Genomic DNA, 18,183 nt, shown 5'->3' on the forward strand with positions numbered 1-18,183 from the left:
GTGGAAGTGAACTGTTGCCTACTGGCAGCTGCTGTATGAACCTGAAGACAGAGTGACAAAGTGTTGCTGGCTCAAGCTTTACTGCGGGCCTTAAGCAGAATGTAATTTCATCCCGTCAACATGCTGCATAGTATGGTCACACAACAGCCTGACATGTTTGCTGTACAGTGCACTACGACTATGTGTTCAATGCTACGCATAGCCGGCTCTGTTGTGAAGTAATTTTTTTGTTCTGTCAAGCAGGACAGATGCTAGAAACATGTGATATGGAGTCTAGAACCTCTATAAAAAAATAAAAGTCTTTTATGATGCTCCACCAAATGGATGAATATATTAACAATATATGAATTGAGGAATTGCCTGTGACTGAGGATTCTCCCAGACCAAAAGTAGTACATGTCAGAATATCAGTAACATTGTAATTGACATTTTCAAATTTATGTTTTCCAACATGGTATGGGAATATTTTACTCAACACCATCTGATGTGTTAAGTTTGTAAAACCTGCAATGTACTGGCTTTTTATGGAGTTTTAGTGTTTTACGGTGATCTGAATGCTGTTTTATAGTTTTGTATTCTGACCAAGGGATAAAAATACAATCATTGTCTCCTTATTATTTTATTTTTGAATGAAATGTCATGAAAGTCAGCTTCATCAGCTTCAGCCACAAGTAGGAGGAACATGTCTGCCTCATAAAAGCCATTTCAGTCACACATTTATTTACATACCTTTTAAAATTACTTGACTATATTGCCTTTTTTATTCCAAGCATTCTTCTTCCTTGTCAAAACGTGGTGCCTGTATTACCCACAATTCAACACGACTGTCGTCAGTTTGCTCAGTGATGTGTTATGCTAGTAGCGGCCAATTTAGCCTCGGGCTTCGAGCAGAGAGCTATAGAGGCCTGGTAAGCTCACTTCACACCCTCAGATTTTTTTAATTTTCAAACTTGTAGAGTCTCCAGCACTAACCAACGCTTTATCAGATTTCACACAGCTCCCTCTGGAGACACTAAAGTCTTTAAAAAAAAACCACACAATATGCAGTAGTACTCCTCAACACCTGTAAACACACTGTGATGTAGAATATCTGTGGGATCACCAAAATACAGTACTGTCACTGATTTTTGACATTTGTAATCACAAGGCCTTTATGACACATCTCTGATTCTCAAAATGACACTAAATGTCAGACACAGTTTTATTTAAGGTGAATATGGAACATTTTGGGGGTTACAACTAGGGTTTGGAAAATAAATGACTGAAGATGTGGGCACAGAAAATTTAATTAAAGGTAACCCCAGGTTTTCTTGTGTTGATAGGAGGTGAGTCAAAATACTCCATGATTAAATAGACCCACTACATAAAAGATGCAGTGTGTCTGATGTCTGGTTGAATAACAAGTAGCAATGGAAATAATATTTCATATAGTAGTGGATTAATCATTGAAGCTATTAAAATATCAAACAAATGCCCATCCCAAGTTACCAGAGCTCAAAGCGAGGTCTTCAAACACTTTATTGTGTTTGATCAACAGTGATGATATGAAATGAGGAAAAGCACAGTTATCTGTATGAAAAGCTTGAAAAGATTTTTTTACTAAATAAATTATTTAGATTCATCAATCATCAGTTGTCGATTACTGTCAATTATTAATTATCAATTATTGTCAAACAAATATTCTGGAGAAGAACAAATGTCATGAAATAAAGTTTAGTTTGACAACACAAACAAAATGAGACGTTTGTTAGAGAACTGTGGTAGCTACTTTTTGTTATATAGTAGATTTTCCATGAAATGCTTAAATGGGCTGGACTCGATATTCAGAACATCAATATAGCAGTAAAAAATTATTTATTATGTAAAGCTATAGTGAAGTAATGGGGTCTTGATCAGATAATGACACTCCCTCTGTTTGTGTTGTATCCCGAGCTTCTCTGTTCGGTGTTTTGATGTGGGCAGTAAATTATAATCGGACACTTAATCCTCATCATTTTGCGTCTTTCATGACAAAATGTAGAGTGTTTGCAGAAACTAGTGCACACGACATGGACCCTTAACCAGAACACATAGACTCACTAAACTCTTTCCCCACTTCCTTTGGCTTTCAGTCTAAAGCTTTTACCATTGTTCATATTAATGTGTCTTGTACATCTTTATATATTTTGTTTATTCTGATTACCTATTGTGTTAAGGGCCATCCTGTTATGTACTTAGATTTAAAGTTAACATTATATGCTACATGATGTATAGGTCGGAGCAGTGTTGTGTTGCGTGGGCGTGTTGCTCACTGTCTGTTTCTCTTCCTGTCTCTGAAAGTCAAACAGTTAACAGAGGATCTCTTTACGGTTGGAAAACTTGCTTTCACATCTCTGTGGGCGAGAAAGAACAAGTGGGTATCTCTCAAAAAAAGCCTTTAAGATGATAGAAGGACTCTTTGTGTTAATTAGGTGACACAAATGTGTATAGCTGTTGCATGTCACAGTATAAATATTCTAAAATTGTTTATTGAAGTTTTTCTTAGCCAGAAAATTATTCTAATGTGTGCATGTAGTGTAAAAAATCGTTTGACCATTGAGTGGATCCAGCAGCTCGAGAGGAAACAACCTCATTGTGAAGTTTAGGAAAACCAGTGCAGCACTCAACAGCCTGTATTTAGATTGACGTTTGTTTCTCTATTTTCATTACTGATGAGAAAAAGTCATAATCAGGGGACATTTTCCTACAAAGACCTTTTATTCAGTCAGCTCTCAACCCACACTGTTCTTTGTACTCCCAGGTGGGGAGCCTCTCCGAGTTTTTGTTGGGACTGTCAGGCAGTAAAACAGCTGTAGAGCAGTTGTTCTATCATGGGGATGCAGGGAGTGGCAACCACCAGAATTTGACAAATAAATGACTTTTAATACATTTTTGATATTCAGGGCTGTAACTGGGGATTATTTTCATTATCTATTAATCAACCAAATAATTTTGTCATTAGGTCTGCAAAAGTTTTGAAAATTGTGATTCCATTGTGACATATTTCAATGTCATGTTTTATCAGACCAATCGTACAAAACCCAAATATTCACTTTACTATCATCAGCCGTTTTTTCATATGAACTCCAGACAATGTCCAACGAAATCAGTTGCGAACATTGTCCGAAGTTGCTCTTTTTAAAGGTCCCATGGAATGAAAAATTCACTTTATGAGGTTTTTTAACATTAATATGAGTTCCCCTAGCCTGCTTATTAGAAATGGCGATAGGTGCAAACCGAGCCCTGGGTATCCTGCTCTGCCTTTGAGAAAATGAAAGCTCAGATGGGCCGATCTGGACTCTTCCCTTTATGACATCATAAGGGGAAAGGTTACCTCCCCTTTCTCTGCTTTGCCTGCCCAGATAATTTGGCCCGCCCATGAGAAAGAGAGAGACATCATGGCTTTCAAACAAGCAAAGCATGGCAGTTGGTCAAGGCCACCTCCCCACCCTCCAGCTTGCCAATTTCGGGAAAGAGACTTCAGATACAGTATTAGGGGACCACTAAGGCCTATATAAAAGCATCCAAAAAGCAGCATGTCATAGGACCTTTAACATGTAGCATACAACAGGAAACTGTCCGTCTCAAACGCATTCTTGCTTACTGGAAATGCTGCGTTTGGTTGAGGCGAGGAGTGGCGCCTGGGAATAGCGTGCAGGAGGCAGGACATGACACGGATTACACCACGGTCACATAGCCTGTTTGTAATTTGGTCATAAACAACGAGTCTCTTGCCGTTCTTTGGATTTGTCTGATGATTTTGGCGTCTGTGTGTAAATCACCCTTCTTCTTCACCCTTGAATGTTTGTTTTCTTGTTTGGAGCGATCCATTATAGAAACGTTATCAACACGTATGCTCGCTTGCAGCAAATTCTCCAGACAATGAATCTTCACACATGGGCTCAATCGGACATTACGCAGACTTTGTACTAGGGAGCAGGCAGGGTAAAGTTTGTTTAATGTCCGGTCCGGTCAAACAGATTTTGATATTTGCGTTTTCACAAACAGCTCCACAGGTTTTTGACGCTTTTGCTTGAAAAATGCCATTTAAAAATTACACATGGTGGCTATTTAACTGAAGCATTTAATTAGCTGATTCCATTGCATGCATTAGACTTAATATATTTAACTGTTTGGGCCCATAATTAACAAAATAAATACATAAATAATTCAATATATCTAATTTTCTGGGGGGAGAAGAATTACAGTATTAATCTAAAATAGCTTTTTAAAAATTAGAGACTTTATTTTTTGTGTCTTGGGTAGGAGTAGCACTGGGGCGGCTTGGGGCTCATGGCATCAACGTTATTGGCTACGGCCCTAGGTACAAATAAAAATGTTGGAGTTGTTTGAAGGCAGGTTATTTTGAGGCTAGCAGTTCAGTACATCGTTGAAACCCTAGTGAAATGTTCTTATTGCCAAAAAGACTATGCTGCTGTTTCTTACACTGACCAGTTGAAGTCACCTTCAAAGCGAACTTCATTTGCTTGATGCTTCATGTCTGTTCGTCACCACAATTGATCTGTCATTTTCTGGTCCATAATATGTGAGGCTCTATAGTAAAATTAGTGTTATCTTTGGGAAACTGGATTTTACCACCAGTCTTCTAACAAACTAAAAATGTCGCAATCAAAAGTAGCAGCAGACACTTACTACTCAGCAAAATTAGTGGCTTTTCAAAATCGCACTTTTTAAATGTGTCAGCTCTTCAAGTGTCCCTCCAGTGCTTTTCTGAGAACCAGTTTCTGTACAAACCAGGGTAAATGAGATAAAGAAGTGATGGGTCTGAATATATTTCTGTTGACGGAATCATTTTATGCTTGGACTGTGACTGCTTGTAGCCACTGACTTCTGTTCAGCAGCATTAAACGAAGCAGAGTGTCGAGGGTTCAAATCGTGTGCAGAGTTGCGCTGTCATCAAGAAGACTGAGGGCGTGGTGAGTAGCTGGCCTTTGAGGCTTCAGCGAGGCAGCTCTCTGTTCCCACCAGACCTAACCGATCACTCCCGGCTTTGATCAACAAACCTCAGGCCAGACTGCTCTACCATCAGCTCTCTGAACACATTAGGTTAGATTTCTTTCATGATATAAACTGAAATTAGTTTGCTTCAGAAAAAAGCTCCTTGCTTAGTTTACATGGGATCCTCCTTGAGTCCCCACTAGCCTCTAATCGACATGTTTGACTCAGCCTCGAGCTCGCCTTATGAAACAACCCACAGCTATGGAAACCCTGAGAACCAACAGAAAAGGAAACATGGGTCTGTTGTGGTTATTTTAAAGCTGTGATTCAGAAACAGGTACAAAAAAATGTAAAAAACTCCTTTTAGATTTAGCTACCACCTACCAATGTTGTCTTACATAGAAATAATCCCCTACACAACACTGCAGGTAGGAGCTAAAATTATACCACAGGGGAACAAAAGTAAAATATGTGGAGGAAAGGTCATTCGGTCACAAAGAATCAAATGTCATGAACAATTCTGTTTAAAAAGCAGGAAACAGCACCGTAAAAATCATAACCGAGAGAATAAAAATAAACTCAGAAAAAAAAAAAAAAGATAAACCCAAGACTTTAAACACCTATTTTACATATAAAGGTCAGTTTGGAGAGTACCACTTAATCTGTGAGAACAGTTTTGTAATGTATTCTGTGGCTCTGTAAGAACTTTGTCAAGTCTGAGGAAAATAACCTGGATGATGTCATCAGGGTTATCTGGAGTTTGGATTCAATGATCTGATTGAAAACAAATTCGCTACAAACTGGCATAAAGTCTGAAAAATGAGGGTATTTACCAGGCAGGGAAGGTCTAAGGAAATATGTTTTTAAGTTTTATTATAGGAATTGTAGGATCCAGTGTTTTTGGAGCTTGATCCTTACTAAGAAGTAAAAGTCATGATATCTTAGTTGTTCCGATACCGACACCAGTATCGGTATCGGCTCCGATACTGCCTAAAAAGCTGGTATCGGTATCGGGAAGTACTGGAGTTTATACACCGATCCAATACCACATAATAAAGCCCTAAAGAAAATCTACGTTAAAGTAGTTTATTTATGTTCTTTTTCCGTTTTCAAACTGGATAATAAAAGAAAGTTCTGTGGCATTCGTTGTTTGTGTTTGTTCATGTTTTACAAAGAGTTTAACTTGAGCCAGACAGACAACAAAGATATAAATAATATCACATACTACTATCCACATACAGGGAGTAGTATACAGTTGTTAAAACATAATAAAATATATGACACACTGGTATCGGATCGGGTACTCGGTATCGGCCGATACGCAAGTTCAGGGATCAGAATCGGTATCGGGAAGCAAACCATCGGACCATCTCTAATCTTGGCCTCTGCTGCTTTGATTTTGACCATTCATTTTTTATTTATTTTTTATCTGTCTCTCACAAGTCCACTAACTTCATGGAAGTACAATACCAAATTTCTTGTGTAGCACTTTAATCCATCAGATTATAACCACGTATAGTTCATAGTTGCTAACAATGGCTCAGGGAAGAATCACAAAATGTAATATATATGAGCTTATTAAAAGTCATACAAGTCTTGATGCAGAAGAAGCATCTGCAAACTGAGACACCGCTGCCACCACATGCTAGGGTCTTACCGTGGAATGCAGTGTTTGCTTTTCACCAGACATAACAGGGGCTGCACAAGCCACAAATATCCAGTTGTGAGTCCTCTGTTGATTAACATCTTCCCAAAAGTTGTGAAAATCAGTCAAGTGACATATTTGTCTTACTAAGCAATGCTTTCTGCCATGCTGTTATTATTCTCGTCTCTCTGAAAGTGGCGTCATGAACTCAGGCTAGAGAAGTTGGCAGAGAAGTCTTGCGGACGTAGGTTTTTTTGTAATTTACTGAATGATTGTACACATTTATGTCTTATAGTTGCTGAGCTATGATTGGACCATTGGTGGAGGGGTTTAGCGATCAGCCAGTTGGGTTGTGAAAATAAGATACTGAGAGCAAATTAAACACCTATTTGCATAAAAAAGTGTAACGGATTTATACCTATAATGTCTTTGAAACTCCTACCTTAAAGTCATTTCGGATGCAGCAGCTTTTTCCATCTGTGCAGTCCCTTTTCTGTTGAGCTGTACATTTGTCATGACAAACAAGGAACCAGGAAAAATTGTTAGTTGCAGTTATGACTGATTCATAACCACTGAGGTCATATAATGGCATTTCATAGGTCAAATTGCTTGATGCTTATTTAGTGAGTGAATGTAGCATCTATGTCATAGAATAACATGTTGCTGTTGTTTAGGGATGATACGCATACTGTTACCTTTAATCAGTTTGGATTATATGTATGGTTGTCTGTATTTCATATTTTGTGTATATATATATATATATATATATATATTCACATGACATTTGAGTCAATTTATTTATTTAATCTACAGTGACACTCTTCTTGCACACTGACTAACATTGTGTCAAAGCGAATGACATACTGTATGTATCACAGGACCCACTTCTCCTTTCCAGTTCTTTCTCATGGTTGTGAAAGCCTGATGTGTTGCAGTCAGATCTTGGATCGTCATTAACACTAACCCAGGTGTTAGTAGGTAGCAAAGCTTGCTTTTATGTTATCCATCTCTGGCTTGATTTACTGTTTTCTGGTGTGTGGGTGTGTGTTAAGTGGTTTAAGGCCCTTCCTCAAACAACTTCCTTTAGCCGCCACTTCTCGCTCGCTCTCTTCCTTCTCTCTCATTCTCTCACGCACATATATGCAATGGTATATAGGCCTTTACCTGTGGGAGAAAGCAGCTTGCTTCAAAAACCCAAGCAGCTGCTAGCCGCTGACTCTGATGTCTCTGCCTGTCTCGCTGTGGTCACAAAGTTGCTGATACTGAGCTCACTGTGGTGAAGTTGCAATAAAAAAAAAAGGTTGTGTGTAATGATTAACCCTAGACAACAAATTCTGACTTACTAATGTTTGTTGTTGATGATGTTTAAGGTTTGTTCACATCAGCAATGCTTGTCAAGACGGCAGCTAAACAGGTCTATATTCTTAATTATAATTTAAAATAAAATTATGCATTTGGTAAAAAAACTAAAAAACTATTGGTACAGTATAAGTTTAGGTGAAGTTGGTTCAAATGTACTGGTTGGTCCTGTAAAGCAGCATTAATAGTTTTTTTTTATACTGTGGCAGAAGAGCACTAAAACAAGCTGAAAAAAACACACCTCTGCCCTATTATCATTATCATTATTACATTTTTTTTTAGCTACACATTCAGCAGACAGAGAAAAATTAGCATTCATTTGGAGTCATGTTTCGGATAACCTGACAATCAGTATTCACTCTCCTTTTAGTATTTATCACAACTTCTGAGGGAAACATCTGGCTCTGTGGCAGCTAGATGTTTGACCTTCTTACCTAGTTGCTAACCTTGTCTGCTGTTTGGTGCTGAGCAGGTTCTATTTCGTATAGGCTTCGCCCTCTAAGGCTACGCTATTGGGTTTATCCCTTCGCGCATGCGCAGTCGTGAAGATTTTCTCTCCCGCCCTTGCGTACACTTGGGCTTCAACTACGTCCGCAGATACTGTATATGTACAGAGCGGACCCGTTGTTCATCTCCCACTTTTTCTTCAAGGTAGCAGTATGAAGACAAACTCGACATCCAGCGGTGTTCGCCTCTGCTCCAACTGCCGGACCGGCTACATCCCGCCGCCGGACCTCCATCCCCGCTGCGAGACCTGCCTCGGCGCCGCTCACGCCGGCCCGGCTCTCGCCCCCGACGCCTCCTGCCAGTTCTGCGCCCGCCTGCCATCTAAAGAGCTTAACCGGCGGGCGGAAGCTTACTGGCTTGTCAGGCTAGCGGGGAAGGGGATGGCAGGTGGGCAGACAGACGGCAATCCGTCAACACCCTGGATCTGCTGGAGGAAGGCTTTATCGACGAGCACGAGCCCGATGGCTCGATTGCCTCGGATAACGCCTCCATCACCAGCTGTCCCTCCTCCCCCCTGGGAGGACTGGACCTTGAGACGGGGATCGATGCCCTCTCATTGCGGCTCTCCCCATCTCTGAAACGGCCGGGTGCACCGTTTCGGTGGCCTCCACCGCTAAGGCTCTCTTCTTGGATCTGCCGGAGATCATCAAAAGGCGGCAGACCAGAGAAGCATAGCGCTCCCAGCTGAGCTGAGCTTCCAGCCCCCGCTCTTGGCCTCTTGAGCGGGGATGTTACGCTCAGGAGCCGCCCTTCTCATGGGCTCCACTCTGGCCGTGCTTCACGGAGCATTCGGCCGTTCGTTGCCGCTCAGTCATTCTTCTCCCCCCGGCTATGCCAGCGGGATGAGGACGACAGCGACCCGGTGGCCGCTCCCGCCCCATTCGGCGGTGACCAGCCGCCGCCCTTTCAACAGAGCCCTACCATGGGCTGGGCGACACGATCACACGTCTCGCTTAGCGGCGGAACGGGCTCTGCGCTCCTTGCTGGCCATGTCTGTAAACACAAACATGCGCACGCCCGCTTTCGGAGCACAGCGCGGCATGGATGAGTGTGACACACAAAAGAAAGGCGGGTTACGTCCTATTCTCGACCTGCCCCAATTCAACCGGTGCATTACGGGGCGCCAATTCCACATGCTGCCACCACGAATGGTTCACGTCTGTGGATCTGAAAGACTTATACTTTCACATCCAATTATTCCCAGACACAGGAAATTCCTGCGCTTCTTTTCCAAGGGGCCCATTCCAGTACAACCGGCTGCTGGTCGGGTACTCTCTGCCCCCCCGCACTTTTTCCAAGTGCATGGAGACGGCACTTCAGCCGTTGCGGAAAAAAGGCATCATGGCCCTGTTTTATCTGGACGGTCTGCTCATTCTGGCCCCCTCCCTGGAAAAGGCAGCGCTGCAAACTATGAAAGTTTGCGACATCTGCAAACACTGGCTTCGCCACAAACTGGCAAAAAAGTTCACTGCTCCCTGCACAATCAATAGTTTATCTGGGCGTGGACATAAACTCGATTGTCATGAGGGCCAGGCTGTCAACGCCAAGACGAGACGCGCTGATCTCTCTGTTGTCGCGCACCACACCGCGGCACTGTCAGCGTTGTCTGTGATGCTTTTTCTGGGCATGATGTCTGCGGGTCGCGTAGTAGCCCCCCTGGGTGTCCTCCACATGAGGATAATCCAGAGGTGGTCTCACCGCCAGCGCCTCGAGCCTATACGCCACAAGTGGTGAATGCTGACCATTCCTCCCTCTCTTCAGTCAGACCTGGCATATTGAGGACACCCCCAAACCCTCTCAACCGGGGTTCCCCTGGGCACAGTGACGTCACACGTGACGCGTCCCTTACTGGCTGGGGTGGAATATGCGAGTCGCAGGTGGTGGGAGGAGGATGCCCCCCGCCCCCACATAAATTGCCCTCTCACAACGAGTGGAAATTGAATACCTCTATTGTTCAGGAGCTGCGGAGCAGGTTCGGGAAAGCGGAAGTGGATCTTTTCGCCTCACGAGAGAACACACAGTGCGCACTGTGGTTTTCCTTGAGCACACCAGACAATCCACTCCTCGGCATAGACCCTTTCTCCCAGAACCCTCCTATACGCTTTCCTCCGGTCCCTCTTATCCCTCGCCTCCTGGAACGCATCCAGGAGAAGAATCTGTCAGTCATCTTAGTGACACCGGAGCGCACCAGCGCATCCTGGTTCCCAACTCTGGTTCAGCTGCTGGCGGGTCCCCCCTGGCAACTGCCATGGCGCGAGGACGCTCTGTCACAGCTGGACGGCGCGATATTTCCCCTCTGGTGGTAACCCAGCGACTGCGGGGCTGGCTGCTGAGCGGGAACGCTTGCAGAAATTAGGCTTGCCTCCTGCCGTGGTGCGCACTCTCCAGAACGCTAGAGCCCCTTCCACTACAGCATCTGGTGCACGGAGTAGGAAGCGGACCCTATATCGTGTCCCCTGCCTCTCGTGTCGGTTTATCTCCAAACATTAGTGGTTAATGATTTGGCTCCATCTACGGTCAAAGCCTACGCAGCGACCATCTCATCCTGCCACGAAGGCTATGGAGAGAGGATGGTTTTTGCGCACCCCCTGGTAAAGTGTTTTCTTGAAAGGGGTCAGACGACCCGCCGTGCATCCTCTCACACCCCAATGAGACATAGCACTGGTGCTTCGAGCTCTGGGGAAGCCTCCTTTCGAGCCCCTAGCACAAGCCTCTCTCAGGTTGCTGTCACTAAAAACGGCGCTACTCCTTGCCTTGACGTCAGCCAAGAGAGTGAGCGACTTATGTGCGCTGTCAGTTCACTGTCCTGCCTCTCCATTAGAGGGGACGGGAGCGCAGCCGCCTTGCAGCCAAACCCCTCGTTCACACCGAAAAATTCTAACTAATTATTTTCGGTCGAGGGTGTTTTTTCCCTCAAGGGTTTTTCCCTCAAGGGTTTTTCCCTCAAGGGTTTTTCCCGCCGCCTCATGACAACGACGCGGAGGAGGTTTTCCACTGGTTATGCCCGGCGCGCGCGTTATCACGGCACGTTTTACGCACGGCGGACATAAGGCAGACACAGCAGCTGCTTGTACACTATAGGGAACACTCCCAAGGAGCGGCCATTTCAAAACAGCGTCTGTCTCACTGGCTGTGCGAGGCTATCACCCAGACCTATAACACAGGCATCCGGGCACACTCTACGAGGGCACTGTCGGCATCGGCGACTCTGTTCAAGGACATGAAAGTAGCCGACATCTGCGCAGCGGCATCCTGGGCATCTCCATGCCCTTTCATCCGTTTCTATCTGCGTGATATGTCTGAGCCCTCTATGACCCACTCGGTTCTATCCTCACTCAACGTCGAATAATACTCCGTTGTATGTGTGCTCTGCCTGCCTGCTTCCTGCTGGGAGGAGAGCGGTGCCTCATATATATGTTGTCACTATCTCTCACTAACCATGCACGCCTACAATCATGATATGTACCGCTGCATGTGTAGGTCACTCGTCTGAGACCCTCACCCCCCCTACACTGGGTGGCTGAGAGGAACATGGACGTCCCATAATTGTCAATCATTTACAACTCTCACTATCATGCACGCCTACACTCATGGCTTGGGTTTTGCAGCCAGCTAGGTCAAGTCTTTACCATGGCAGGCTGTTTTACCAGAATAACGCTTCTGATGCGATCTTCTGCCAGTGCATGAGAGAGAGAGAGGAAAAAAAAAAAAGTCTATGTCGCAGGTGGCATTGACTACATCATCTTCGCCCTAACCCAATAGTGTAGCCTTAGAGGGCAAAGCCTATACGAAATAGAACAATAGTTACGTTATTGTAACTCCAGATTCTATGAGTATAGGCGTAGCCCTCTAAGATTCGGGCCACCTGCTCCTGTTACATTAGCTGAAGAAAAAGCTGATGTTGGGAGATGAACAACGGGTCCACTCTGTACATATACAGTATCTGCGGACGTAGTTGAAGCCCGTACTGTACGCAAGGGCGGGAAAGAAAATCTTCACGACTGCGCATGCGCGAAGGGATAAACCCAATAGCGTAGCCTTAGAGGGCTACGCCTATACTCATAGAATCTGGAGTTACAATAACGTAACTATCGTTGCGTACAGTGACTTTTGTAAACAACTGCCTGCAGCTGGAAATAGGATTGTTGTGAGCAGTGAGACTCAGTTGTAGTACATTTGCTAAACATTTAGCTGTAGTAAAAGAGGCTAGAAAGCTCAACAGACCCAGAGTTGGGTGATCATATGCTATGGACTGCAAGCAGCCCGTTTTACATTACACATTACACAGTGATAGGATTCATTGTTTTTTGTTTTTAATATTGTTATAACTTTAAAGTAATGTTTCTGTTGGCACGAAGTATTAAATAGCGACACTCATATTGGTGTGACAGTGTCGTTCTATTTTTCACCCTTGCCTGATTCAATCTGGTGAAAACACTGCATGCTTGAGCTTATTTTCTCTCTCAATTTGGTTTCAACCTGTCTGTGGTCAAAATTATAAATATTTATTTTTTGGTTATTGGCACACACTATTTATTATAACATTATTGCTTTTCAATCCAAGCATATTTGCAGCCATCTTTGAAGACCTGTAATAATCAAATCCTGATAACATTGTCAGCGTGCAGTCATAAATGCACACATATACACACACACACAAATACACACAAACCTCTCTGTAGTGGTCCCACATCCCACAGGAACAACATCTCATGCTGTGCTGAGGAAGCTGCTCGCTCCCCAGAGATTAAAACCAGATTAGCATGTACACGCTCTTATCTTCTGAGTGGCAGCTAATTAGATTCTGCAGCTCTAATATGAATAATCTGATCTTCCTTTCCTTCTCCTGCTTATCAGCCAAGCCTCCAGGTGTTGCTGAGGAAAGGACGGAGACATGAACAGATAAATCGCTGTCCTCTACGCTTCTTTAATCTCTGGTAATGCATTACGCATCCCAGCAAATTAAAACGCTGGCAATGTGCAAAATGCTGTCATCACGAGCTGCAGTCTCGATTGTTTTGTAAAATCAGGACTTACATATCTTTATTCACATCAGAAAGCAGCTTGAAGCCAATTAGTTCAGCAGTCACACTGCTCTCTTTTGAGGGGTTGTGAAAAATACTGAATTTGGCTTTCTGTGAGTCAGTCAGTCTTTCAGCCAGAGAAAGCAGATAGCAAACACATCGAAAATCATAATGTGCACTGTGAGGTGGTTCTTCGCTGAAGACATAACACACTTTACATGGATGAATACCTCTTTACAAGTAACTGGGAGTCATTCGTTAGTCATGCAGGAGTCCTTGTTGTGAAAGGAATCTATGTAAATGTCTTCCTACACATGCTATGTATCACCCTCTCCGCTGCGTTGAGGGAGCTTACGAGGAACTGACGCTTCCTCTGACTTTGTGATCCATATTGTCCTGCCCCCAGACTTTGTTGGCCAGTAATCGGTGCATTGCTCATGTTTTGTCTTTCTCAGATTGTGGTCTAACATAAATGTACAATTACTCATTGACACACTCTGACCTTTCGGATTAAAAGGTGAGAGTAGACTTGTTCACCGCACAGTTACAAACTACTTTTGGTTTATGTTCTCTGGCTCTCCTTTTTCGTTCCCCAAATAGGTGGATTTGTATTATTGTTGCTAACGAGAGCGGACAGCTTTCCTACTGGAGTCATAGCTATACGGTTTGGTTATTTCTTTTTCATACATTAAAACAATGCGGTGAAGCATAGAGAAAGCAAGCAAGAGAGAGCTCAAAATTCATAACAGGCGTTGCATAATTGAATAGAAAATGTTGCTCTGATTCTGCTGAATGTGTACTGTTTTAGCTGAAACGATAACATGTCAATGCTTTCAGCTCATTTCATTGCCCCAAAGTCCAAAATCAATTAATGCAGGTTTAAAATGAATTCTACATACATTTGCACAATCTTCTTACAAATCTATAGCCTATCTTGTTTGAACAGAGCCTCATGTCCTGTTCATACTGGATACACATCTTAAGTTAATCTTGAGTTCAAACGTAATGAAATAATGAGGTTACTGACTGAAGTGCATATAAAACAGTAATTTGTTAGCAATGACAGAAAAGGTAGTTTGTTTCTTCCACCAAAAAATGCATTTCCATTTGACATTGTAAGGGTTTTCTCTCTGAGTTGACAGTTGCTGAATTTCTGTTTAGATATTCACTTCAGCCAGTCACAGCAGTGAAACGCTGAATAATTCACCAGTTCCCCCCCAGTGATACTGTTTGTACGCGTTCCCAGTGGCAGTTCGGTTCTGTCAACAACTTTAAACCTTTTCTATATTATTTCCTTTTCCTTTAAAGCCGTCACTAAGCTTCCCTTACTGTTTACAGATTTTCCACATAGGTGTGGATCCAAAACAGTTCTCCTTTTATTTGCCATCTGCTGCCAGAAAAATGTGTCCTGAGGATACAAACTACTGTACAAAGAAGATCAATGAGTCTCTCTCCTGCTTAACTCATTCAGACACTTCTCGGGGTTTCTCAGTGCCGCATTGCACTGGCTAGTCTTACACTGTTACTGCACACATTTCAGACAAGAGATGATTAAAATGTGGGTGAACGTTGACATTCTTAGTGTTGTTGAGGACATGATTAGATTAAATTTATTTTCTTTCTCTGTTGTGCTCTTTTACAGACTGAAAGCTCTGGTATCAACAGGAGGTCGGAGTGTGCAAGCAGCATGTGACTGGTAAGTTAAAACAACAAATGTGTATACAGTACAAGTCAAGGGGGAAATGTGTGTTATACTGCCCTCTGCTGTCAAAGGGTTTTAAACAGTAGATACATTATGATAATTGATTTATTGATTCCCTTTGAGCAGCCCTCTCATTTTATTGTGATCTGGTCTCTTTTGAAAAATGCACTCTCAATGGCAAAAAATTAGATCAACAGATTCAATCTCAGATTTGCTTAATATTTGTAACCACCAAACTACAAAGCCATTGCTATATTCACCAATTGAACACTATGTAATAAATAGCCCTGGTCAAAGGGTGAAGACTGTTTTGCCCATTACAACAAACATGAAGGCTCCTGGCAATAAAAAAAAGTTCCCCCCCCCCCAGATGTTGGACCATCTGATTACCTGATTCTGTGACATATTTGGATATATGTCTAGGGCAAGTGTGACGTTATGTATGTTTATTTTTATTGGGATTAAGATTTATTATTATTATTGTTTTAATTATTATTTATTCATGTATTTTTTTCCATTTAAATGTGTGGTTATAAAACATATGGTATTCTTATTTATTGTTTACTTATTGTGCTGTTTGTATTGAAAATGACAATAAAATGAATAATAAATAAAATGAAAAATAAAGGCCTTAAGAGAAGACTGTCCTCTTAGCACAGTAGACATGGGACTTTTCCTTCTCCCCAGGCTGTTCTCCCATGTGGATGACCCGTTCCTGGACGACCCTCTGCCCAGGGAATTTGTCCTGTACCTGCGACCCAGCGGACCACTACAGAACCAGCTCTCACACTTCTGGCAACAGAGCCGGGTCACCTGTGGAAAAAACAAAGCCCACAACATTTTCCCCCACATCACCCTCTGCCAGTTCTTCATGGTGAGTTGGAGCTGTACAGTTTTATGAGCTCATTCCCCAGACAGTAAATATCAGTTGGATTCTGATTGCATGATTATCTTTTTATCCTTGTGTGTAATGCCTCTTTCACACATGCGCCTTGTTACGTTAATGTGATGGCAATTTGGCATCTGACTAAGCAGCCGAGTCACTTTTACGTAAAAGTCACAACATAATTTTTACTCAGTGGGACATAGTAAGAGTTTTTGCAACACTTTGAACACAGCTGGAGTCTGGATTAAATGCCATCAGATTAACATAAAGACCATAGCATGCACAGAGAGATTTTACACCTTATTAAATGTCCTGTCTTGTCTGAATGAATCTGTAACAAACTTTTATGTAATGGACAGCTCTGTCTGAAGGACAAAGAGCCATTACTTTAACAGAAAGATAAGGCGAGCAATGTTACATATTGTCACCCCTCCTCCTTCCACACAGTGTGCAGACCACCAAGTAGAAGCTCTATGTGAGGCCCTCCAGGCCTCCGTCCAGCAGTGGCGGGGTCGATTTCCCAGCCCGTTGCCGCTAGAGCTTTACACTTCCTCCAACTTCATTGGTCTTTTTGTGGAGGAGCAGGTGGCCGACATCCTCAGGCAGTTTGCAACCGACTTCGCCACAGAGGCTGCCAGGACGGCAGGTAGGAACCACAAGCATTAGAGTAAAGGGGAACACAGTATATACCCAGAAAGCCCTGGGTTTAGAGCATGTATAGGATCTTGGCTGCATGTCTTCTCTTTTACTGTATCTGCCCCATCCTAACTTTCTTTATTATTGTATTCAGCATCAGTTCATCGTTATTTAATCACCATGTAATGAGTGGTGACCAGCTGTCTTTTCCAGCAGTGGCAGCGAATGATTTGTCAGGATGGCGGTCATGTCGGGTTATTAAAACACTCACTCAATTAGTAACTGTCATCTTTTTTAAACACAGGTGAAAATTAGACTGACTGCCAAACAGTTTTTCAGGCAGCTGTGTGTCAAAGTGCCAAATCAGATTGGAGCCGTGGTGTTAGCACTAATACTCATATCTTTGCTTCTGGTAAAGAGAAAGATTAGAGCGTGTCATCCAGATCTGATGTGGTAATGTTGAGAGTTGTTGGTTTCACTCTGCAGTTTTCATCTCTAATGCTTTGAGCAGTTTTACCCAACTGCAACTTCTTGATCTGAATGTTTTATCACTTTTGTATAATAAGAAACACTGGTGATTCAGCATTTTTTTTATGGTAAATTGTTGGTGTAACATACTACGTAAAACAAAGGCCTCTCTCATCTTTTGTTTCCAGAGGTCCATGTGGAGCCTCATAAGAAGCAGCTCCACGTAACTCTGGCCTACAACTTCCCCACCAATCACCTCCCATCACTGGAGAAACTGGCCAAGGGCATCGAAGTCAAGTTAGGCTGTGATTGGCTAGCAGTCCTGTTCTCCCGGGACATTCGTTTTGCAAACCATGAGGTGACTAATATTCATACTAACAATGCATGCTTTGAGGTCACAGATATCTATTAACAAACAGCATCAAAACAAATTGACACATGATTATTAGTTCTAAATGTCAATAAGTCAGTAAATAATTGCCTCTGCAGACCCTGCGGGTGATGTACCCCTACTTGCCTCAGAACGAGGATGAGCTGGAGCTGGTTCCTGGCGATTTTGTCTTCATGTCTCCAGTGGATCAGGGCAGTACCAGTGAGGGCTGGGTGTACGGGACCTCGCTGGCCTCTGGGCTGTCTGGCCTGCTGCCTGAGAACTATGTCAGCCTGGCCGATGAGTCCGACACCTGGGTCTTCCATGGGTGAGCAGAGCACCTCACACCGGCACAATTAATTAAAAGACAATTCCGGCGCAATACGAACATAGGGGTTAATAACAAATGAGCACCCACTAGATCGCTCTCTGGGACTTGTTTTAATGCTAATCAAATGTGTTTGTAGCTTGAAACAAGCTAGCGCGGACCGCTGATTAACGCTAGTATTTGATTTTGATTAATGTTTTTTTAATCAATAAATGGAGATGCTGTTTCTAAATTACTTCAAACCTAGTTTGGAATTTCTGTACTGCAATTTCTTGTTACTT

General features: G+C 43.0%; 1 protein-coding gene across 2 annotated transcripts in view; it reads left to right on the forward strand.

Moving 5' to 3' along the window:
- Positions 1-18,183, forward strand: part of ubash3bb (ubiquitin associated and SH3 domain containing Bb) — a 45,387-nt gene that overhangs the window by 19,963 nt on the left and 7,241 nt on the right. For both annotated transcript variants that reach the window (XM_028573490.1, XM_028573491.1), the window contains exons 2-6: positions 15,155-15,208; positions 15,902-16,088; positions 16,548-16,746; positions 17,393-17,562; positions 17,694-17,902. In XM_028573490.1, the coding sequence (XP_028429291.1) occupies positions 15,155-15,208; positions 15,902-16,088; positions 16,548-16,746; positions 17,393-17,562; positions 17,694-17,902 (819 nt within the window). The remainder of the gene's footprint in view (positions 1-15,154; positions 15,209-15,901; positions 16,089-16,547; positions 16,747-17,392; positions 17,563-17,693; positions 17,903-18,183) is intronic.

This window comes from Perca flavescens, chromosome 3, assembly GCF_004354835.1.
Source record: "Perca flavescens isolate YP-PL-M2 chromosome 3, PFLA_1.0, whole genome shotgun sequence".
Taxonomy (NCBI): Eukaryota; Metazoa; Chordata; class Actinopteri; order Perciformes; family Percidae; genus Perca; species Perca flavescens.